The sequence below is a fragment of the Lagenorhynchus albirostris genome, chromosome 15, assembly GCF_949774975.1.
Source record: "Lagenorhynchus albirostris chromosome 15, mLagAlb1.1, whole genome shotgun sequence".
In the NCBI taxonomy this organism is placed as follows: Eukaryota; Metazoa; Chordata; class Mammalia; order Artiodactyla; family Delphinidae; genus Lagenorhynchus; species Lagenorhynchus albirostris.
This window is the reverse complement of record NC_083109.1, coordinates 78,236,028-78,260,963: the sequence shown is the minus strand read 5'-3', so window position 1 is coordinate 78,260,963 and position 24,936 is coordinate 78,236,028. Positions and strand designations below refer to the sequence as shown.

General features: G+C 43.2%; 1 protein-coding gene across 2 annotated transcripts; it reads left to right on the top strand.

Annotated features, from left to right (window-relative positions):
- Positions 1-420: 420 nt before the first annotated feature.
- EIF4H (eukaryotic translation initiation factor 4H) lies at positions 421-24,936 on the top strand. Of its 2 annotated transcripts, XM_060123237.1 has the most exons (7): positions 421-579; positions 15,630-15,817; positions 17,850-17,914; positions 17,998-18,094; positions 18,411-18,470; positions 22,778-22,915; positions 23,006-24,936. In XM_060123237.1, exons 1-7 carry the CDS (start codon positions 521-523, stop codon positions 23,143-23,145), a joined length of 747 nt encoding a protein of 248 aa, XP_059979220.1. In that variant the 5' UTR covers positions 421-520; the 3' UTR covers positions 23,146-24,936. The 2 variants fall into 2 exon arrangements, with proteins under 2 accessions (XP_059979220.1, XP_059979221.1); XM_060123238.1 differs by lacking the exon at positions 18,411-18,470.

Below are 24,936 nucleotides of genomic sequence, written 5' to 3'. Positions count from 1 at the left end.
GTCGGAGTGGGACCTCCCCGCCACCCCCCCCACCCCCACCAAGCGGAGGAGACCTCTGGCGTCCCTGCCAGGTCTGGAGTTCGGAAGCTAGGCGACAGAAAACACCGCGAGCCCGGCGCAGATTCCAAGGCCAGCCCGGGGCGGGGCCTTCGCAGCGCGCGGAGGGAGCCACAGCAGGTTCGGCTGGTAGGGCAAGGCTCACGTCCAAGGGTGGGGCGGGGCGGGGCAGGGGCAGGAGGCGGCCGCGGGTGAAGCCTCAGAGCTAGCACACAATGGGCCGGAGCGCCAGGGCAGGAGCCGAGCCAACGCGCCGCCGCACCACGTGGGCCGCAAAACGCGCCGGGCTGCCAAAGGCCAGCCAGCCCAGACCCGGCGCGGCGTACGTGCGCGCACGCGAGCGTGCGTGCGTGCGATTTGCGATCAGGCGGTGCGGCGGACAGCCCCGGCGGCGGGGCGGGGGGAGTTATATTGCGGGGTCCTTCCTCGCTCACCCTGGTTCCTCTCGGAGCGGAGACGGCAAATGGCGGACTTCGATACCTACGACGATCGGGCCTACAGCAGCTTCGGCGGCGGCAGAGGGTGAGGCGGGCGTGCGCGGGCCCCGGCCGGGCGCGAGAGGCGGGCGGAGTCAGGGGCCCCTGGCCCGCGGCCTTCTCGCGCGCACAGCAAGGGGCGGCGAGCGGTAGGGGCCCGGCTGGGCCGACTGAGGCCTCGTAGAGGCGCCGGGAGGAGTGGGGTCTGGAAATGGCGCGCTCGGGGAGGGTGCGGCGGCGGTTAGGCTCCCCGGGTTTTGCTCGCGGGACAGATCCCTCTCTGTGCCACCCCTCCCCCGCCGCCTACGATGTGTCTTTCCTCTGCCTCGGTCGCAGGGCCAGGCCGCAGCGGCGCTGAGTGCCCGGTAGGACGAGCTCCCGCTTCCAGCCCCATCCCCCAGTACGGCGGGGCCGGCGCGGGGCTGTGCTGCAGCGCGGGGGTGGGGGCCGCGGCCTGCCCCGCTCCAGTCCCGGTCCCGGCCGCGGCTTCCTGTTGTCAGCCTGCGCTGCAGGCCCCCTGGCCCCTTTCGTCAGGAGACCAGCGGGCTTGGTATGATCGGAAGGCCGAGAGAGGGGCGATTCCCATCCCTTTACGGGTGTGAGGCTGGGATTTGGCAGCTGGAGCCCTGGAATAGTTCGATTCACCCCGGGGTCGGGGGAGACCAACCAGAACATACACATCATAGCATTGTATTTATCCTTTCTTAGATCAGAGTGCCTTGTTGACAAGTGCTACGTGCCTACTGGCAGAAGATGTTATTCTCCCTGGTTTCTCCAGACCTGGAGAAGGAATGGCATTTAGCTTCGTTCTGATTCTGGTCATACACAGGCTATATGTAATTGAGGCACCTTGTTTAAAAGAAAGATCCCTGACTAGTGAAGGAAAAGCTTATGGTGTTCAATTCCAGGAACCCGCCCTAGATTATTTCTTTTTAGCCACAAGTTACCTCATACAGAATTTAGAAGATAGGCTGTAAACATCTTGTTGTTTGTCAAGGGCACACTTGGCCTTTGTGTGATTCACAGAAAGGATTACTTTCCCAGGATAACACCACAATAGTACCTACTGAGGTGTCCAGTCTCCTGGGTTTCAATCCTAAAAGTATCTTTGTTTGGTGAAGAATGATCTTTTAATACCTTGGTTTGGGAATGGCTCAAATAAAAGCTTTTTTGGGTGCGGGAGTGTACCCAGTATCATTCATGAAAGTTGGGGACATGGAAGTTGGGGGAGGTGGAGCCACCTGTTACTTCAAAGAATACTTTATTTACTAATAAAAAAGAAATAGATGTTGGATTACATGTAAAGTTAATGCTTTTGGGGTAGGTTTCTAGACATCAAATTTGTACGTCAGTCATCTTGAAATTTAATAACGAGGATTTTTTTTTCCTTCCTAGTTTCAAAAAGCATTTGGAAGTACCCAGGAAAACTCTTAAACAGAGTAGTTCAGATTAAGGCAGTTCCAAGGAATTTTAGTTGGTTTGGAACTACAGTGTTAGTCATATTATACAGAGCCTGGGGATTTTTTTTATTATTATTTTTTAATTCTGCCTTTTGACAAATTTACCAGCTGTTCTGGTGACTAGAGGTGTTCGAGTTAGACTTTCGGTGGATATCAAATTTTGACAGTTGGAGTACCTTGAACAATAGAAGTTGATCAAAAGTAAAATTCTCTTTTAAGATGCCATTTATTTATCAGAATATCAAAAGACGAGGACACTGTTAGCCATTTACCCAGATGTACTCCAAAAACTTGTATAAGAGAATAGTAGCTGGCATGATACATCTCTTAAGCTTCCTCATAAAAAGTCCTTTTACTATTAAGCACCTTCTACATCTTACCTTCTCAGAATTTTCCACTTCATCTTCATGTAAAAGTACATAGGAAATACTGCTCAGATTGCCAAAAAGTAGTTTTTAGAACCTGTCGGTGAATTTGTGTGTTCTTTGAGGCGGTGTCACAGGTGAGTCAGGAAACTTCACAGAGGACTAGACATGTAGTGGTGTGATCTGTGCCAAAGCTTTCCTATTCCAGATAGTTAATGTTATTTTAACTTCATCAGGTCGAAAGTTATCAGTTATTGGAATCTTTGAAATTTAGCAAGGTGATAGGATAGTTGACCACATATTCTTCAATGATAATTTTGAGTTTTGAATTATGTTCACATCAGTACATGTCTCAGTGCTGTTTGTTTATGTTCAGATAGAAGCTTAAGCATTATAGACGATTACCACCTATGGAAAGCTGGTCTTGTATTGCTTTGTTTGGTGCTTTTTGTTTTTTAATTTATTTTATTTAATTTATTTATTTTTGGCTGCGTTGGGTCTTCGTTGCTGCGCGCGGGCTTTCTGTGGTTGCGGCGAGTGAGGGCTGCTCTTCATTGCAGTGCGTGGGCTACTCACTGCGGTGGCTTCTCTTGTTGCAGAGCCCGTACGGGCTCTAGGCACGTAGGCTTCAGTAGTTGTGGCACACAGGCTCAGTAGTTGTGGCTCTAGGGCTCTAGAGTGCAGGCTCCGTAGTTGTGGCGCACGGGCTTAGTTGCTCTGTGGCATGTGGGATCTTCCCGGCCCAGGGCTCGAACCCGTGTCCCCTGCATTGGCAGGTGGATTCTTAACCACTGCGCCACCAGGGAAGTCCCTGTTTGGTACTTATGTAAGGCAACTTCTCACTAGTCTAAAACACCTTAGCTAGATAAGATGTCTCAACTCTAAGCAACTTGGGTCACAGGTGAAAGGAATGGCAGGTTTGAAATATAGAGTCAAGGGGCTTCCCTGCAGTGGTTAAGAATCCACCTTCCAATGCAGGGGACATGGGTTCGAGCCCTGGCCCGGGAAGATCCCACATGCCGCGGAGCAACTAAGTCCTTGGGCCACAACTACTGAGCCTGTACTCTAGAGCTTGCGAGCCATAACTACTGAAGCCCACGCGCCTAGAGCCCGTGCCCCACAACAAGAGAAGCCACCGCAATGAGAAGCCTGCACACTGCAAGGAAGGTAGCCCCTGCTCACTGCAACTAGAGAAAGCCCGTGTGCAGAAACAAAGACCCAACGCAGCCAAAAATAAAATAAATAAAAATTAATTAATTAAAAAAAAGAAGGGTCTTCTCATTTAATAAGAAAAAATACCAAGAACTTGGGTTTTAACAATTATACATACCCCGTAAGTTTATTTTGTAGTTGTGTGTAATAACCAGTACAGTTGTCAGGAAGCAATACTGAACAACTGCTTTATTTCCCCAGCCTATAGAGGCATGTCCCCTGCAGCAGAGGAGAGAACCAGGGACTGCATTGTTGCTCAGAAAGCAAGTCAAAACAAAATTCCAAATTAGCAGGAGTTGATTGTACCATATCTTGAATGTATTTGGTTTTTCACTTTGCTAAATTATCTTTGTGGGGTTCCAGTTTTTCATTTGCTATTGACAGTAAAGTGGAGAGTAACACTGATTTTACATTTTTAACTGCAAAAGGCCTTTTGAGTGCTTAACCTAAAAGTAGCATCAATCCTGAGAATTAGATTGGAACTTGGAATTAGCAAGAATTGATATTACTGAAATGGTACCTGCTAAAAATTGATTAAGTTACAAAATTAAATATTCTTTATTAGGTTCCAGTTAGAGGATTTAGAATTCTAATCTTTGAGTCTTACAAGATTTAAGCTTGGCATCTCTGTCTAAATTTCTAAGGATATTTTAAGCCTTAAAATGGGGAAGAAAGTGTATAAAAGCTAGCTAGTTTCACTTATAACAGGATCTGTAAAGGTGTTGAAAGGCATATTCTAAAATCCTGTTTACCTATCAGATGGCAAGTTGTTTGGGTTTATTGTCATCCTTCTCTCCACTCAGTCTCCCAGTGCTTGATTCCAAGTCATTGTCCTCTTTGCGAAGTGTTGTTACCACAAATACTTGGTTTTACCAAGAGACCTCTGAGATGTCAGATGTTCAGGCAGAAGCCCTGGCTTTAGAATCAGGCAGACCAGAGCTTAAGTGTCCTCTTGGCTGTGTATGAGCAGTATGATCTGGACAAGTTTCTTTACCTCTCTGAGCCTCACTTTCCCTGCATATAAGATAGAAACTCCTCTATAGGGCTGTTGGGGAGTATTAAATGAGATGTTAAACTGTGCAGCACAGTATTTGGTACATTAAAAATGCTTAATATTTGATAGCTGTTGATTTATAATTTTTTTAAATTTATTTATTTTTGACTGCGTTGGGTCTTCATTGCTGCGCACGGGCTTTCTCTAGTTGCGGCGAGAGGGGGCTACTCTTTTGTTGCGGTGCGTGGGCTTCTCTTGTTGTGGAGCACAGGCTCTAGGCATGCGGGTTCAGTAGTTGTGGCACATGGGCTCAGTAGTTGTGGCTTGCAGGCTCTAGAGCACAGACTCAGTAGTTGTGGCCCACGGGCTTAGTTGCTCTGCGGCATGTGGGATCTTCCCAGACCAGGGCTCAAACCTGTGTCCCCTGCATTGGCAGGCAGATTCTTAACCACTGCACCACGAGGGAAGTCCAATTTATAATTTTTTAATTCTTAAAATAATTCCTTTGGTGTTAGAGTGGGAAAATTTCTGTTGAGGGTTAGATGGAGTGAGTTTTTATTTTCCTGTCTATATTTCTAAAGCCAATAAAGGGAAAGCTGTTCAGTTTATAGGCATAAAGCATTTATAATGTAATACCGTAAGTATGGTAAATTAGTACCAAGTAATTCATTCTTTTTATTCATTTATTTATTGGCTCTTAGTTGCTGAGCACAGGCTTTCTCTTTCATTGCAGTGCGCAGGCTTCTCATTGCGGTAGCTTGTTGCGGAGCATGGGCTCTAGGCGCATGGGCTTCAGTAGTTGTGGCACTCCGGCTCAATAGTTGTGGCTCGAGGGCTCTAGACTGCAGGTGCACGGGCTTAGTTGCTCCATGGCTTGTGGGATCTTCCCGGACCAGGGCTCAAATGCGTGTCTTCTGCATTGGCAAGCAGATTCTTAACCACTGTGCCACCAGGGAAGTCCCACCAAGTAATTCATTCTTCTTTTTTTTTTTTTTTTTTTTGCGGTACGCGGGCCTCTCACTGCTGTGGCCTCTCCCGTTGCGGAGCACAGGCTCCGGACGCGCGGGCTCAGCGGCCATGGTCACGGGCCCAGCCGCTCCCCGGCATGTGGGATCTTCCCGGACTGGGGCACGAACCTGTGTCCCCTGCATTGGCAGGTGGACTCTCAACCACTGCGCCACCAGGGAAGCCCAAGTAATTCATTCTTGTACATTATTGGTTTGTAACAGAACTCATGCTTGGAATATTTAAATGCTTCTGAGATTTCTAAAAAAAAAAATTTTTTTTCACATACTTTCAAAATTTATATTTCTGTTTGAAATTAACCTTAGTGTTCTGGAAAGACTTTACACAAATTCAAGAAGTCTTCCCAGAAACTTGGAACATACAAAGCAGAATGTTTGGCTGGGGGTGTGGGGGGGCATGGTCAGTCCTAGATCAGATCCACCTTCCAGTTTCCAGCTTCTGCTAGAAATGGAAGAGTGTTGGGCAAAAGACCATGCCATGCATCTTTGCCTTTCCATCATTTGTGCAGCTGGTTAGACCTGCACACTCGGCACGAAGTAAGTGACCACTTGATTTTGATTGCACTTAGCAGCTGTAATGTCTAAGTTGTCTTTTTAAATAATTGAACATCCTATTTTTTTTAAGTTTGCCAACCATATGATGGTTTTTAAAATGTTCTTCTTGATAGGACCCTCTGGATGTGCTTCAGTATGTTGATACTCTACTGAAAACATAGTACCTTCATTGCACTCCAGTATAGGATAGATGTAGCTGGTGATCTCCCTCGCTCTGCACACTGTTCTCTAATTGAAATAATCAGTTGCATTTTTGGAGCCACCCACCCACCCCCTTTTTTTTTTTTTGGCCGCACCGCAGGGCTTCTGGTATCTTAGTTCCCCTGACTATGAATTGAACCTGGGCCCTTGGCAGTGAAAGCAAGGAGTCCTAACAACTGGACCGCCAGGGAATTCCCTGGAGACTTTTGAATATCTGGCTGAGTAGAAGACAGCTCGTTTCTCATAGCTGCTTCTGTATTCACTCTTGAGGTAGGTTGTTTGGTTGACATATATGAAGAAAATCCAGCCTTACATAGGTAAGTAGTTGGAAGTGGGAGGACTTTTTAATAGCCTTTTCAGATAATTGTAGATACTCTTGTGACTGTACCAAAACTTGACAGGTGGTAATTTCTATAAAAGTTAGTTGTAACAATAAACTTTTAATACTCTTACATTAAAATCCATAGATCTATCTTATATTTTGAGTGGATCTTTTTCTGTGCTTTTTTTTTTTGGCTGTATTGGGTCTTTGTTGCTGTGCGCAAGCTTTCTCTAGTTGTGGTGAGCAGGGGCTACTCTTCGTTGTGGTGCGTGAGCTTCTCGTTGTCGTGGCTTCTCTTGTTGTGGAGCATGGGCTCTAGGCGTGTGGGCTTCAGTAGTTGTGGCACACGGGCTTAGTTGCTCCGTGGCATGTGGGATCTTCCCCGGCCAGGGCTCAAACCTGTGTCCCTTGCATTGGCAGGCAGATTCTTAACCACTGCGCCACCAGGGAAGCCCAGCTGTACATTTTTTTTTTTTTGTAACATGATACTTTGGTCATTTGGAAAATACCAGTTCACTGAGTTATGTAGCTCTTCCAAATGTTGAAGCATTTCACTATACAGTATCAAAAATCATGTTCATTAATGTCACCATCAGTTTCATCAGAAAATTTTCAGGTATTGGGAGACTGTCAAGCTTATATTGATAGATAAAAGTTTTCTAAAATTCTGGTTTTTGCTTGAAAGCCTGTGTTTTGTCATTCGCAGCAGATAATACTGTTGTTTTCCTTGAAGTGACAGGCTCACTTCATTTACAAGAAAATGTCTATGTAGCATCCGAGTCTGAACCACAGTTTGTCAGTTCTTTCAGGTAAAAATGGTGTTCCATGAAAAGAATAGCTAGTTCAGCTTGTAACTCACTTGCAGGAGTGCCTTTCCTGGAGATAACCATGTAGTTCTGTAAGCAGCAGAAGTGCTTCATTCCCATTTTGTAACGGAATATTTTTAAAGTGGGTCAGTATTTAATAAAATTAATCATTTTTACCACTTTATCAAAAACATTCTTTGCAGAAGGTGGCTTTTTTTTTTTGGCTGCGCCATGAGGCTTGTCGGATCTTTGTTCCTCCACCAGGGATTGAACCTGGGTGAAAGCGTGGACTGCTAACCACTGGACCATTAGGGAATCCACCCCCCCCTTTTTTTTTTAATACTGCAAATGCATGAGTAATAGTGCAGTTTGGTGCCCCGGCCTGATTCATGCGAAGGCCAATGGCAGGATCGGTGTATGTGTTTGCTCTCTTTGACTTAACAGGGATACTACAGCCAGAAAGGTTTGGCTCTGCGGGGGCAGAGCCAGAACCAAAGGAAGTACATTTTGGTGCTTTTAGAGGCCGTCTGAAAATGCAAAGAATTGTTACTTTAACTGATTTTCTGTTAATGAAGAAACCTCAGTATGGTCTAGATTGGAATTTACCAGTTGCTCATTTTACCTAATAGTTAAAGATTTTTAAAATAAATGTATTTATTATTTTTTATATTTTTATTTTTGATTGCATTGGGTCTTCGTTGCTGCGCACAGGTTTTCTCTAGTTGCGGTGAGTGGAGGCGACTCTTTCTTGCGGTGCGCGGGCTTCTCATTGCAGTGGCTTCTCTTGATGCGGAGCGTGGGCTCAGTAGTTGTGGCATGCGGGCTCTAGAGCGCACGCTCAGTAGTTGTGGCACACGGGCTTAGTTGCTCTGTGGCATGTGGGATCTTCCCGGACCAGGGCTCGAACCCATGTCCCCTGCATTGGCAGGCAGATTCTCAACCAATGCGCCACCAGGGAAGTCCCAAATTTGGAACTTTTGGATTGAGTAACCTTTTTCACCCATATGAAGTTATTAAATTACTAAGCGCATTTCTTTCCTTTCATGTTAGGAGTCCAGAATTTTAGTTCATTATGATAAGTACCTTTTCCCAGTAAGAAAAGTTCCCTGAAAGACTGTGTAAACCAGAAGTCCCTTTCGTGTTCACTATTCATCTAAAACAAGGCTTTCAAACTGCCTGTTGTGTCCTGTTGGGAGATGATGAAATCAACTTAGTGTGGGTCCTGGTAAGCATCTTTTAAGGTGAAATAGAATAGACAATAGTGTGCATTATACTATGAGTTAGTACTGTTGGCAAGCTTTTTAAAATTAATTTGTGTAGTTAACATGCAGGAATGTATGCATGTATTAAGTTGTGATGTAAAATGTATTTCTTGTTGTTGTACACAGCCTGAAAATTTTTTGAAAAATACTTAAATACAGGGCTTCCCTGGTGGCGCAGTGGTTGAGAGTCTGCCTGCCGATGCAGGGGACGCGGGTTTGTGCCCCGGTCAGGGAGGATCCCACATACCGCGGAGTGGCTGGGCCCGTGAGCCATGGCCGCTGAGCCTGCGCGTCCGGAGCCTGTGCTCCGCAATGGGAGAGGCCACAGCGGTGAGAGGCCCGTGTACCGCAAAAAAAACCAAAAAACAAAAAACTTAAGTACATAATTGGGGATGTCTTCTGAATACATGTGACCCTCTCTTATAATCTAAATTTTTTTCCAAATAAGCGTACCCACATTGGTGAAGAAGTTACTGGCAACCCTAAAGTAGTTGGTAGGCCTGTGGCTTCATTCCTTCCACCCTAAGTCTCAGATATTGTAATAGTTCTGGAGATAAAGCAGTGAACAAGACAGGAGTTCCTGCCTCAGAACAACTTTGCATTTCTCTGCATTGCTTTTTATATCTTACAGATGTGATTGAATTATTAAGTTCCCATTCACAGCAGAAAAGAGCTCCTTGAAATAAGGCTCATTGAAGAATTCACCATAGACACTGCTCCCTCCCCACCCCCAGTGTTTACCAGAAACTTTCAGAGGCTTTCATGCACATCCTGTAGGAATGACAGTTGTCAAGATAAAGGGATTTAATTTTGAGTGCTAATTGAAGGCCTTGGAAAATACATACACTTAGAGGAAGATCTGCTTGGAACTGAAGGGTCTTTAATCCAAGTTCATTGGGCTAGTTTTTTAAAACCTAAGTTACAACTAAAATGTAATGTGGCATCTTGGATGGGATCCTGGGACAGGAAAAGGACATTAGGTGAAAGCTAAGAAAATCTGAATAAACTGAACTAGTTAGTAATAAATTAGTTGGTAATGTATTGATGTTGGTTCTGTGATTGTAACCAGTGTATCTTCCTAATGTAAGATGTTAATAGGTAGTATAAAAGGGTGTTTATGAAATAAGGGCTTGGCTTTTGAGAGCCTAACCTTTTTTGATTATTGTCTAGAAACCAAGTAGGTTACACATTTTGATCTTTCTTTCTTTCTGCATGCTCAGAGGATTTTGTCTTTGTTGCTTACTTGGATTTTATTCTCGTAAAGGTAGTCTTACTGTGATTTTATGTAGGATCTAGGATAGTGCCTCAGGCCATGTGATATATGCTAATAAGCTCTAGGTGGCGCATGAAAGACCAAAGTTGTTGAAACAACTCAGTTATCACCTAGAAGTAATAGAGGAAGAGCACCTAATGTTCCAAATACCAAAGAGAGGTTAATACTCTATAGTCATGGTATCTTGGCACTGGTCTTAAAGTTTTAAGAATGACAGCAACAGTACTTAAATTCTGTATAGTTTCTAATGCACCGAGAAATCTTCGTAAAATTCTTGTCCAGAAATAATAGCATGTGGCCTTCATTTTTTATTATCTTTTTCACTTTGGAAGCAAGTCTTGAGCACTTAATTTTGTTTCATCTACTTACTGACTCTAATCCCAGCCCTAATAATCTCTTCTCTTCTTTTTTCTTATAGTTGCCATTCCTCCAGTTTCCTCTCACTCCTATGTATCTTCGCTTATTCACACATTATCATCTTAAGAGTTCAGTGTTTTGTCTGCTGCCTGGAAAATAGAGTCCAAGTGCCTTTTGCTCCACCCTGCAGAGACAGTGCTTGTTGCTGTCTCCTGAATTTTCTGCAGTCTTCTACTTGGGATGTGATTTCTCCTTTCTAGATGCCTGGACCCCCTTAGCTGAATTATAAGCTCCTTGAGGGTAGGAACAAGTCTTAGGTTTGTGCCCTCAATATGGTGCTCTGTATTTAATAGACATTCAGATACTTTGTTGATTTGAGTGAAGAAACGTGATTTTTCTGTAGCTCCAGGTGTGATTTTGGTCACACCTGGAGTTGAAAGTTGGATTTCCTAAATGACTGAGGATGTGATTATTACTTTAAAACTTTCGTATTTTTTTTTTAAATCAATAGACTGTCCCTTTGTGCAGCAGTAATGAGCGGGCAAGCCCATTGCTCAGTGGGAGCGATATGGCCTGGGAGTTTGCAGCACAGCCCTTCAGGTCTCTATTCTGAATTGCAGGGTGGTGGGGAGGTGGGGGTGTGTGCCCAGGCCTGCAGCTTTGCCTCATCTGTTGCCTGCTTTACATCCATGGCTTGTTAGTCAGCCTCCTTCTGTATAAGCAGTGTATCCTGTAGCGTGTTTAATTTACCCATAACACTTTAGAATTATTAAACTTTTGTAAAGCAATCAGTCTCTGTGAAGTGTTTTTATGGTCAATTTCAAACTCCTTTATAACATAGAAATTTGAAATATTTATAAAGTAACAGATGAGAAAACCGAGGTACAGAGGTGATTTGGAAGAGGTCCTACACCAAGCTAAGTAAGGTGCCAGGTGTGTCTTCTGTGTTTTTAACCTGTTTTAGAAAGTGCTTTCATGTAACATAGCTTATTTAGATAATAGTCCCCTCTAAACTTAAATTAGTGTCAGAAGTATCTCATAAGGATTTTAGCTCAAAGAATTTCTGACATTTGACATTTTTATTTGATTGATGACAGAATGTATCCTTTTATTACGTCCATACGCATTCTCTGGGGTTTGTCTTCTTCACCCTTGTCTCTCGAGTTGCTGGCACACTGTAGACTCTTCATAGAGTGAATAAGTTGAAATCTACCAGGCTGGCCCCAGTCCCACTGCATTGTAATGTCTTCAGTGAACTGCTCAACGAAAAGCTAAAAACCACTCAAGTCCTGTAGAACTGACCAGATCAGGTAGGGCAGTATTGAGGACTGCATCGGTTAGTCTTGAAAAAATCTAGAGTGTTAAGCCACTGGCAGTTTTGTGAGGCTAGGGTGAAATGAGCAAGTTGATGGGCTTGGGTTAGCTCTTTCCACATCTCCAGCTCTTAAAGTACTGCTTGCCTGATGCAGGATTTTTCTATCTTTGCAAAGACAGAGCTGGCTTCTGATCCTGCTGCATTCTTGCTAGTGCCCCCCCTCGGTAGCATTCACCTGGGCAGTGGTCCTTATCAAGGCTTGCTTACATGGCTTTCTGTACTCAGTCAGAGGTTGGTTGACCCTATCTTTTCAGTCCTCTGTCCAGCACCCCACAGAAGTTCTCATGTGCCCTTTTAGCAAGCCTTCCTACCTCCATTTTCTTGCTTCATCAAACAGACACCTGCCAAATTTATCATTTCTTCATCCTCACCTTCATGTTGAATTTTTAAAAAATCATTGTAGCCCTTTGCTTTTTTACATATCTATGTAAATGTATACACAAACATGCATGTATGCATTTACAGTTATTTATGTTTTATATGTGCTACTCAGGTGTAAGCTATTCCAGGACAAGGGGCTGTTTTCCACCAGATGTTTAATAAATGTTGAGTAGATGAATTTAAAGTGTTTTTAATTATAGTTGGTCCCGTTTTGACAGTTTTCCAAGTGTTTATACTGTATTTTATATGTTCAGTACCCAGCCCCAAAGAGTACCTTACTGAAAATATTTTAGGTTTTATGGGTTTTTTTTGTTGTTGGTGGGTTTTTTTGTTTGTTTGTTTGGCTGCATTGGGTCTTCGTTGCTGCGCGTGGGCTTTCTCTAGTTGCGGCGAGCGGGGGCTACTCTTCATTGCAGTGGTTTCTCTTGTTGCAGAGCACAGGCTCTAGGCGTGTGGGCTTCAGTAGTTGTGGCACGCGGGCTCAGTAGTTGTGGCGCACGGCTTAGTTGCTCCGCGGCATGTGGGATCTTCCCCGGCTAGGGCTTGAGCCCTAGTTCCCTGCACTGGCAGGAGGATTCTTAACCACTGCACCACCAGGGAAGTCCCAGTTTTATGGTTATTGAAATGCAAAATAAGTCACATTCACTTGTAAGCCTATTTTTCTGGTATTAGGACAGAATGCAGGATTTTTCTGTTGGGAAGCAGCAGTTCTGAGGTAATTAAACTTAAAATTTTTAGCCATCTAATAATTACTTCATAGCCTGGTTCTTCTGCTTAAAAAAAAAAAAGAAAGTGTTGTCTTAAAGACTGGTATTTATTATCAAATATTTGAGATATCTGGAATTTGTGTCAGGCAAGATGTGGAATCTCTTTCATGATATTTCTAGCAATATATGAATTTTAAAAATCAAGTTACTTTCGAAGACCTGGTATTAATATATATTCTGCCAAAAGAAAGGAAGGTTGACTTTAAGCAGATTTTTGACTGACATGAGGAGACTCTTTTGCTTTAAATGTCTCTTAAAGAAAAACAACACCTCCCCCTTTTAAATTTGTTTTCTCCTGTGTTCTGCAAACATTTTATTTTGAAATTTTTCAAGTCTTCAGTAAAGTTGAAAGAATGCAATACGATGGACACTGGTAGATGTCACAAGTTTCACACTTGCTTTATCTTTATATATTCGTGCATGCATACATGGCTTTATGCTGAACCCTTTGAAAATAAATGGCTGTCCTGACACTTCAATCCTAAGTACTTTGTCTCTCCTGAGAACAGAGGCATCCTACTAACTTCGGTACCAATTAATCACTCCTAAGAAATTTAATGCTCACAATAATATTTATACTCATCAGATTCAGATTTCTCCATCTGCTTTTTCTTTTATGGCTGTGTGTTCCAGGATCCAAAGATCACATGTAGCATTGGTTATCATTTTGTTAGTTCCCCTGCCTTTTTTGTCTTTCATGACTTTTACATATTTGAAGAATCTGTGCCAAAATAGAAGGCACATTTAAATTTCTCCCATTATTAGTGATACTAAGTTCAGTCCTGGTTGCAGTAGTGACTGGCAGATTCATTTTATCAGTGTTTTGGCATCCTTTGAGCCTTGCCTGAATCAGTCACTACTACATTGGTGGTTGCAGAGTAGTGGTTTTCTAATTACATGATTCCTCCTACATTTTTTAGCTGACAGCCTTATTGATGTAAAGAAGAGCTCCCTTCCCATTCATTAATTTAGTAGACTATCTATTAGAGCAATGTAGGTTCAGAGCAGAATTGATCAGAAAGTATAGAGTTCCCATATGCCCTCTGCCCTCACAAATGCACAGGGGCACAGCTTCCCCTGCTGCCAACATCTGCACCAGAGTAGTACATTTGTTCCAATCAATGAATCTGCATTGACAATGTCATTATCACCCAATGTCCATAGTTAACATTAGGGTTCACTCTTAGTGTTGTCCATTCTGTGCTATGGGTTTTGACAAATGTATAATGGCCCCATTTATTTTTTTGTTTGTTTTTAAAATATTTATTTGGCTGCAGTTGGTCTTAGTTGAGGCACGCAGGATCCTCAGTTGCGTCATGCAGGCTCTTAGTTGCATTATGTGGGATCTAGTTCCCTGACCAGGGATCAAACCTGGGCCCCCTGCGTTGGGAGCGTGGAGTCTTAACCACTGGACCACCAGGGGGAAGTCCCGTGGCCCTATTTATTTATTTGTTCGTTTGCTTTTTGTGGTTTTTTTTTTTTTTTTGGCTGAGTTGGGTCTTCGTTGCTGCGCATGGGCCTCCTCTAGTTGCGGCGAGCGGGGACTACTCTTTGCTGCGGTACGCGGGCTTGTCATTGCAGTGGCTTCTCTTGTTGTGGAGCACGGGCTCTAGGCGTGTGGGCTCAGTAGTTGCGGCACGTGGGCTCAGTAGTTGTGACTCGCAGGCTCTAGAGTGCAGGCTCAGCAGTTGTGGCACACGGGCTTAGTTGTTCCACGGCATGTGGGATCTTCCCAGACCAGGGCTCGAACCCATGTCCCCTGAATTGGCAGGCGGATTCCCAACCGCTGCGCCACCAGGGAAGCTGGTCCCATTTATTTTTAAATTATCTATAAAACATTGTAAACCTCAGGTCTTAGACGGCAGTTATTATGGTCATTGTTACTCTACACACGTGAACTATGTGACAGGCAGTGTATGACGCACCATATGTTATTTCTCAGTAATTCAAGGTCTCTCTTAGTATTAACCCAGTTTTCCAAATAAGGCTTAGAGAAATTGAGTAACTCCTCAAGATTATATGGTGGAGTAAGTATGTGGTAGAGCTCGGATTTAAACCAGTGCCTATGCGGATTAGCCATGATATGGTGGAGTCAGGGTCCTGCCACTTTTAAGCTCTGTAACCATAGACAAGCTAAACACCTCTTGACTTAGCTGAGGAAATGACATTGACGTTTAAATGAATTAGTAATATGCACCTTGTGTTTGAGGACCCAGTGAGGTAGTGCATGGGGGAGTGGAGAGTAATATGTACAATACATAGTACTTGCTGCACAAAATCTAAAATTTTTATTGGAGCATATTATCTATAATCAGCAAGAAACAGTTGTATTGTGAATGAGTTATACTTCAGCTTCAGGGTAATAAGTGGACACTCCATTTCTGTGTGTGTTAGTATTATCGGGTGTGAAGGAGGGCATTGGCTTAGGTTCTTTTCTCCTATTGTTAATGAATAGGAGAGAACCACTTGTCTGTAGGAGGATGTTATGTTTGGATTCGATTCTCCAGGGAAAGGTACGTTCACAGAGATTCTGTGTTTCTGTGGACATTTCTGTCATCCAGAAATAAGCATGTTTTTCATAAATATTTTGGAATTCTCTTATTATTTCAAGGAGATGTTACTGTATACATTATATAGGATTATTTTGCCTGGGTGGTGTGGCTGAGTGGGAGACATTTTCCTTGGCCCTCTGGGGCAAGTACACACGGGCAGAGTTGAATCCTGTCTGTTTCCCCTCCTAGGTCCCGTGGCAGTGCTGGTGGCCATGGTTCCCGTAGCCAGAAGGAGCTGCCCACAGAGCCCCCCTACACAGCATATGTAGGAAATCTACCTTTTAACACGGTGCAGGGCGACATAGACGCTATCTTTAAGGATCTCAGCATAAGGAGTGTACGGCTAGTCAGAGACAAAGACACAGACAAATTTAAAGGTGAGTTTGGGGGATTTTTACTGTGCATTATTGTAAGGGGAGGAGGGTCTAAACCAGAGGGCTCTAATTATGAAAGCGTTTCAATGAAAGTGTTCCGAATGTTTGCCTACTCCACGCAGTTGAAATAAACATTTATTAGCGCTTTAACGCATAGGCCTTCAGCTCTATTTGGGGGGGAAAGTGTTATACATAATCTAGTTTGTAGAAATATGTGGCATATGCCCAAGTAAATCTGGCGTTTTCCTGACCTATATAGCAATCCTGTCTCTGCCAGAAAAGGAGTTACCAGGAAAGAAATGAACAGATAAAACTCAGGACTTTTCAGGTGCATATCACCTTGGCTGACTCCTGCATTTTTTAGGGGGTAGTTTTTCTGTAATCTAGTTTATTATGAAATCCAAAAGGTAACCTAGTACTTGCTGTCACTGTACATTTGTGACTTCAGAGCATGTGTTTAGGGAAATGATTGGCTCAAATTTCAGATAAAGTTAGTGTCTGTAGGTTAGTCTTTCAGGTTCTTGAGCAGAGGAGTAAGAATGAGGAACCAGATGGGCATTATCCAACTTCCAAGGCTTCCTAAAGGGAAATGTGCCCTGTATTTAAGTGCGTGATGCCAGATACAAGGGCATTTGGTTTGCTTTATTTACCCAGAAGTACATCCATGAAAGGCACACAGGCTGTGGGGCTGTAGAAGAAGCAGGGGTGCTGCTCAGCAGAGCGGTTCCATAGTTTCGTTGTTCTGAAAGCCTTCTGACTCAAGAACCTGGAGCCTTGTTATAGTAAGTGATCAAACAGTGAAAAAGAATGTATCAGTTAAGCTTGGAGCAGTAAGTCCTGCTGCTAGGAAGCGTTAGGAATGCAAATTTAAGGTAAAAATGTGTGGGTGAAGCCAGCCTTTGGGCTGAGTCAGCAGCAGCAGAGATTGTCTCATAGAAGGGCATCTTTAGTTTCTGCAGCTCTGGAGTGTGAGGTGAGTGGGAGCTCTGGAGTGACTAGGCTCTTGTTGCCTCTTTGAACTTGCAAGTAGTTTTCTCAGTTCTTCTAAGCATTGAATCCACTTAGGGGAAAAGGCATGGATGGGGAGGTGGAGTATGGTTGGGGGTGGAGGACGGGGAACTCTACAGCCAAGCAGTACATTCTTTGTGTAAGCAAATGGCGAACAGGAAAAGTTTGGACCCAGGCTTTAGAAGCACTTGCAGTCTAGTGGGCTTTGAAGGTGAAGTGTAATCGTCATACAGGATGGGGGTCGGGAGGGTGGTAATACAGGGTGCAGTGTGAGCATACGGTGCAGGGGGAGTGTTTAACCCAGATTTAACCGAGAGGGCATGGACAAGAGTGTTGCAGCTAGAAGGAAAAGCTTATTCAGAGGTTGGAGGTGAGAGAGAGGGTGTGGTTTCTTCTGCCTGGAGTGTCCTCTGCTTACAGGCCTGTGTCAGAATCTAGCGTTAGAGACTCAAGTTGTCAGTAAAGCATGCTGCACCGAGGCCATCTGTCTTTAATTAATTAGCATCCTGAGGAGGATGTGCTTGTGGCCGAGGGTATGTTTTTTAGCTTTGTAAAACAAGTTTTATACCAGCTACCTGAGTAGTAAGTAATGGCACCCTCAGCCTGTTCCATCAAAGCATGTTTGGTATCGAATTTGAAGTCTGTGTCTTAAAGCCCCTGTTAGGTTATATGAAAGTCGTTCAGAAGTCAGAACTAACAGCTCTTCAGTGACCCAAGGAAGGTTTTAATATTATGGTTAAAACAGAAAGCTTTATAAAAACACAGCTACTATTTCAGTACCTATTTGATTAGCACTTTCTGTTAGAATATAATTAAGAGGGGAAAAAATATAATTAAGAGGGAGGAATACCAGTCAAGTTCTATTTATTAGAAAGTAAAATATGCTCTTTCAGGTTCTGCAAGTCTGCTACCATCTAGATACAACAGAAGTGGTAGTTATGATGTAGGGAAATGGTACAGACAGGATCCCACCTTATCTTTAACCCGGAATTCCTTGAGGAAATCGGGGGTTTGTTTTCTCTTACAGGATTCTGCTATGTAGAATTTGATGAAGTGGATTCCCTTAAGGAAGCCTTGACATACGATGGTGCAGTAAGTATATTCAGGTTTTCTCTGTGGTGGTAGTAGTTGAGATTTTTTTCTTGCCAGTACTTACAGTGTTTTCCACTTATTAGCTCTTGGGTGACCGGTCACTTCGTGTGGACATTGCAGAAGGCAGAAAACAAGATAAAGGCGGCTTTGGATTCAGGAAAGGTGGACCAGATGACAGAGGTGATTGGTTCTTCTACAGCTGAACATAAAACTTGCTGTATGCCCACTGATTACAGCTCTTGAAGGTTACCAGAAGAACTCTTATCTTGTAGGTCTGATAGGTGTTCATGAGCTTTTAAAAATGTGTAAAATCTTAGAAAGAATGGATGATGCTTCTGCAAGCCTGGGTTTTTTTCTTCCTGTTGGCAGCAAAAACTCTTATAATTTCATTGAACTTCCCATCACATGAGTTGTACGTCTTCCCAATGAATTTTTCCATGTTTGTGCAGCAAGGTAATGATACGACCTCAACTTTATCTTTTTTGTGTATCCTCAGGAATGGGTGGCTCTCAAGAATCTAGAGGTGGATGGGATTCCCGGGATGACTGCAATTCCGGTATCAGTATTTAAAGTATCACCACTTACCCTTTTCAGTGGCCTTGCTGCTATTGTACATTTCTTGTGAGTAGCCCGCCTGGCCGGACTACTTTAGTTCCTTTCACAAATGAAACTTTCCGAAAAGGTACCCAGGCATGCAATAAGCCTCTGTTAGAACCTCAGTGTTTGGGGTAGGACTTGAAAGCTTCCACATCGTGGGCAAGTTGGACTGATCCGCATTATTTTGTTACCTTTTCTTAGTCTACTGTTCTTATATGTGCCTGTGTCTCATGCTGAGTCTTTCTCAGGGTTTAGCCCAGGGGAGCCCCTTGATGATGCTTGTGTGTATGGCATGAATAGAAGTACTATTATTTCTAGAAGTCTGAAGGTTCTAGAAGCTTACAGAAAGCCTCATACTAATGGTTCCTGGTGGCTCCCTCTTAGATGGTAATAGGTAGTCCTGATGACCTCTTTGTCTCTTAAAGGGCGTGGAGCACCTGTCCCTTAAGTGGACATAATCCACTTTATCATTGCTTTTCTTAACTCATCAAAGCATACCAGTGGGTGCCTCCTTGTGTCAACTCAAGAGGTCAGTTTGCATGCCAGGCTTTGAAGGGTTGATCTCCTAAACATCTCTTCATCTCTTTGTTTTTTTTTTTAATTATCAAGGTAAATCATATGGTAAAAATGTCCATTGTAACCATAAGGTAGAGAATGAAAAACAAGTCTGTTTTCTTCCCTACAAACTTGAGGTTGTCTCTGCATTTGCCACCACATAAGATGAGATCATTAGTGCCCGCCCCCCCAGCACCCCTCCCCCAATCAAAACAAAAATCAGTAGAAAGTAACTGGTAAGTATGGGAGGAACTGGTCTTGTGAGTCGAAATTTTTTAAAAGTTCATTCCAGTACTGCGTTAGCTAAACAGATTACTGCTTATATCTGTTGAATAATTTAATTCCTAAAAGTCCTATAGCCAATCAGAAATGAGCTTATTCATAAAAGTACAGTATAATCCAGTAAACCTGTAATTTTATGTATAAGCTAGTCTCTGATTGAAAAATGCAACAGATGTCATCTCAAAGCCACCTCAGGTGTAGTAGTTAGTGACTTGATGAGTGGTGGTCTCCAATCTGCCAGTTTTGCCTTTCCTAGTCCTGTAGAAATAGTACAGTGAGCTCACAGCTTTGGAGGTTACCAAAGGAACTGATGTCTTTCTACTACTGGCTTAGCTTGGGCTTTTTTACTCTGAAGCAAGACATATAGTGAACATAGCCAGAGAAGCTACCTTGCCACCAACCAGTGTAAACTACAGTGTTCTGGTAATAATCTAAAACCAGCAGTGCGCACACGGTGGGGTACGGCCTATATACATTATTTGTATAGGTAGACCATTTTTACTCTTTAGAATAATGCCTTTTTTTAAATGACATCTCATTGTAAAAAAAATTTTTTTTCAAGCAGTACAAAAAAATATATAAAGAAGAAAACAAATAAGAAAGTCCCTGTCAACCAGAAATAGGCAGTGTGCTTTTATTTATTTTTTATCTTTTTTTTTTTGGCCGTGCCATGCAGCATGCAGGATCTTAGTTTCCCACTAGGGATCGAACCCGCGCCCCCTGCAGTGGAAGTGCGGAGTCTTAACCACTGGACCACCAGGGAAGTCCCTAGGCGGTGTGTTAAACTAAACTTCGTAAAGAAAGCTCAGAAGATTTTCATGAATAGTGTGCCTCCTAGAAATCTGTCATCAAACTTGATGAAAAGATAATTGTTAGTGTCAAACCTTGGTTTTTTCCCCCCCCTCATAATCTTCCCATCGCTCATATCATAAGAGTTTTGAAATGAGGTGGTCACTTGATGTTAATGTACACTAGGTTTTGGGGTTTTTCCCCACTATACTTTGTCTCATGGACCTGGACAAAGTAGCAGTTGTGTTTATGTGCCTTGTCAGTGTGGGTGTGAGCTAATTTGTTTTATGCTAAACACTGGTAGCAAAAATTAATCTCATTAAGAGGGAAGTAACTTCACTTTCATAATCAGCGTGGAAAGGTACACACAGTTTAGTTTGGGGGAAATGTCAGGTTAAATGTTTGAATACTAATTAAGCTTGTTTAATGAATGGTGTATCCTCTCTGGTTGATAGAAAAGATTTTGTAAAGAAACTTATACTTGATGATATGCTTCCAAAATGGGTTTTCCCCCAAAGCAGTGCTCCTGTTGGTCTGAACCTTCTTAGAATTGTTTTCATTACTTGTTTTGTTAAAATTGAAATTGTTCGATTTAGTCTCTGAACTGAGTTTCAGATAACTTGATCAATTTAAAAATTCCTTGCTACCCTTAAAGAACAAAAGAACCCCACCATTGCAGATAGTTGATTCTCCATATTCACAGTAGTTAGGTTCTTTAAAACCACTGCAAACAGCAAATTGGCGGATACGGAGCCATCGCTAATAGAGGAAATAGACAGGCTCCCGTGAGCCTCTCTGGTCATATTTTTGTCAGCCATTCAATACATAACCTTGCTTTATGTGTTTGTGTTTAAAGACGCCTTGTTTAATATATATAGTTGATTGATTAACGATGAACTCACGGCAAGCAGCACTGTAACTCATGCCTGCGTGAGGCTTCTCTAACAAGGCACATCCCAGCCTTGCACTTAGGAGTACTAGACAGCACTTCAGCATGATGTTTGGGTGCTGTTTTATTTTAACAGCAAAATCACTAACAAAAAGCACAAAAGAGCAGAAAGCCTGGCACTAAATAGATTGTGAAAAGGACACTTGTTTACTGTTTGAGCTGAGACAAGGCAGAGTGTTGACTCATTCAACCTCAGCTGGGAATGTATGTGTCAGGTGACAGACGTTTCACTGCTCTGTGCATGTCTGAATGACAGCGAAAGGCCCCAAGTATTGATTTCAGGGTTACAAATAAATTTTAGTGAGTAGACAAATTTGCAAACGTGAAATCTATGAATAATGGGAGTCAACTATTTAGTAGAAGAATATTTCTCAAGCTCAGGATCCTTCTTCAAGGATAAGTTCCTGCAAAGCTTTGAGCAATCGCACTGTCCTTGGAGTGAGTAAAACTAGTCACCTTCAGGAGCTTAAACAGAGGGGGCAAGCTCATTTGTTTAATTATAGTCTTATTGCTTAAATTTTTACTGAAAGTTAACTTAAGTTGGTTATACTGTTAAAAGGTTAATTATCTTAACCTCCCCCTATGACTTTCAGTTAAATGCAAAACTGAATAAGGCTTAAGGTTCTTAAAGTCCATTGAGAAGATATTCTTCACACTGATGAGAATTGTAACTTTTTTTAATATAAATTTACTTATTTATTTATTTTTGGCTGCGTTGGGTCTTTGTTGCTGTGCATGGGTTTTCTCTAGTTGTGGTGAGCAGGGGCTTCTCTTCGTTGCGGTGCGTGGGCTTCTCGTTGCGGTGGCTTCTCTTGTTGCGGAGCACAGGCTCTAGGCGCGTAGGCTTCAGTAGTTGTGGCTCGTGGGCTCTTGAGCTCAGGCTCAGTAGTTGCGGCGTATGGGCTTAGGTGCTCCGCGGCATGTGGGATCTTCCCAGACCAGGGCTCGAACCCGTGTCTCCTGCATTGGTAGGAGGATTCTTAACTACTGCGCCACCAGGGAAGTCCAAATTGCAACTTACTTTTTAATTCTAAATGAGATGCAGTTTACTTCTGTTGGTAATTATTTTAGCGGTGCACAAATGAATGGGGTGTGGGAACCCTTTGCAGCCAGAGGAGGTGTGGGTTGGGTCTGCGGTTCCTGCTCTCTGGCGCCCTCTCTGGGAAGGGAGTGGGCCTGATGACAGCTTTGTTTACACACAGGTGCTTTGCTTTTAGAATGATCCACACCCGAATCGCAGCAGAAACAGAAAAATGGGGAATGTCACCCAGAGGTGACTTTGTATTTTTATTTTGTCTTCATGTCTAGCTTTTCCTTTTGATTTTGTGTTCTAAATTATAACTTCTAAATTTCAGGTTTATCTTTTTTAATAACTGTATAGATTGTATTAGAAAACAATAAAACGTGCTTTGAGCATTTTTGTGTTAAGCCATATTAGAATATTATGGACTTTTCCTGCAAGCTAAGAATTTACAGCTCGTTTTATTTTTCTCTCCTAAGATTCTTTTTTTATTTTAGAAGTCTGTTAGCATTGAAATTACCCAACAGATTCACGTTTGGACTCATTTTGTATGCACTTTTGATGCTGGACAAACTAAAGAATTTAAAATTAAACTTAATTCACACAAGCTATGTTATCAGCTTTGAGACAGTAGTTTAAAAGATAATTCAATGTCATCTTCCTCCTTCAGGCTTCAGGGATGACTTCTTAGGAGGCAGGGGAGGGAGTCGCCCAGGTGACCGACGAACAGGCCCCCCAATGGGAAGTCGTTTCAGAGATGGCCCTCCCCTTCGAGGGCCCAATATGGATTTCAGAGAACCAACAGAAGGTATGACGATAATGTGAACGTGTAAATGGAGCTCTGAAGGGTGTCTTTTTGTGACACATTTGTAAGCCATGTTGTGTTTCCCTCCCCCAGAGGAAAGAGCACAGAGACCACGGCTCCAGCTTAAACCTCGAACAGTTGCAACGCCCCTCAATCAAGTAGCCAACCCCAACTCTGCTATCTTCGGGGGAGCCAGGCCCAGAGAGGAAGTCGTTCACAAGGAGCAAGAATGAGCTTGCGGTTGGGAGGGAATGGGATGTGGGGGGGGGTTCGAGCGAGAGCACAGCCTGGCTGCCCCCCAGACCGGCAGTCCTGCAGTTACCATTCCTGCGCCTGACCTTTGTCCTCCTTTCTTACAATGGAAACACAGAGCTTGTGAGTGCATGTCAGCAGTTAACAAGTGGTTTTTAGTACATTCTTGGCTTTGCTGAATCTACCTAGTGCCTGTTTTGTGCTTTTTTTTTTTCTTTTTTTCCTTCCTGCCACTCCTTTCCTATTTTCTTCTGTCCTTTTTCCTTCTCGCTCCTTGTTTCTTTCCAGCACATGAGTTTCTCTAGAGGGACAGAGGCAGCTGCCATGCGGGAGTTCTTTATATTGAAATGCTGCTTCATTTCTCTCCTTTGCTTTTCTGTTTTTCCTTTAGCCACACTGGGCGTTTCCTTTGATTTTTCTCAGCAACCTGCATGTTGAGTTCTGTATTGCTGTGGCTTCCAAGAAAAAAAACAAGTCACAAATTGGATAGCATCTTGTTTTTATTCAGCTGTTATCAACATACAGAATTTGGGACACATTGCTTTCAAAACAAGGATAAAATATCTGTTGATCTTTGCAAATTCCTTCCTGTAACTATTTATAGATAGTCCTGACTCCATTACTCCCTCCCCAGATGGGAGAATAGGCTTACATTTCAAACAGCAAAACCTAAAAGGATAATGTGAACTGCTGGCAGGGTGCACATAGGAGATAAATTGAATACACTGCTGTGTTCACATGCTTTATTATTGCTCTTTCAATACCGTGTCCAAACTGGTTCCCTTCTTTCACTGGCCGTTTTAGAGGCTCCTCTGTGGCTGGATGTAGCGAACTGCTGTCTGGTTTCCTTTCTGCTGGCTGCAGAGGTGCTTTGGGCACTGCAGGTGGTAGCGCGGTGCTGGGCTCACTTCCTAGTGCAGACGCTGCTTCCCCTCAAACCCCTGTTGTCGTGTGTTCTGCATCACTCCCTGTGTTTATCTGTTCCCTGATACAAGTAATAGTGAGATACTGCGCTTCCCACCATCTCTTAATTTTAGAGTGAAAGAATGGGCCTAGAATTACTCTCTTTCACTTGATGAATTGAGAATTTGACTATGCAGAGCCGTCAGGTAACTGGTAGGTGGCTTGAGGTCACTAGTTCTCAGCTTTAGGACGTTCACTGCCACGTACAGTGTTCAGCACTCACCCAGGCTAGGCAGCAGCTTTTGAGCTTGAACACCTCTGTGTGAACAAATTCTTGAGCGCCCGAGTCCCACTTCATCCAATTGGGAGCAGTTCAGGGTCAGCTAGAGCCCCGGAAAAGAGAGACCCTCACCAGCATGACTGGAGGGCCGGGGGCAGGCTGGCCCACGCAGTGTGCTTAGAAAGTAGCTCCTCACTAGCTGCCATCCTCGGCCCCTCTTACTTTGTCTTTGTCACCAGGTCTCAGCAATTTACAGAACTCTCCCTCCTTTCCTTCCTTCCACCTGTCATGTTTGCTTCTGAAATAAGAACCATTTGTGTAACACCAATACTTACCTTAAGAAAGACATGCATTATGTGGTTGTAATCAAACCTGATGCTTTCAGATGACCTACTTACATCTTCAGTGTGGAAAAGATTAAGAACAAAACAAATTCATCTAAACTTCTGGGCAATCCAGTTGACTTTTAAATGTAAGAATGGAATTCCAAACACTTAACACATTCAGCTATATGACAGAAAGTAAATCTATGGATATGGTATTTTGTGAATGATCTTTTAAATAAAAGAAAACCTTACGTAATATTTAA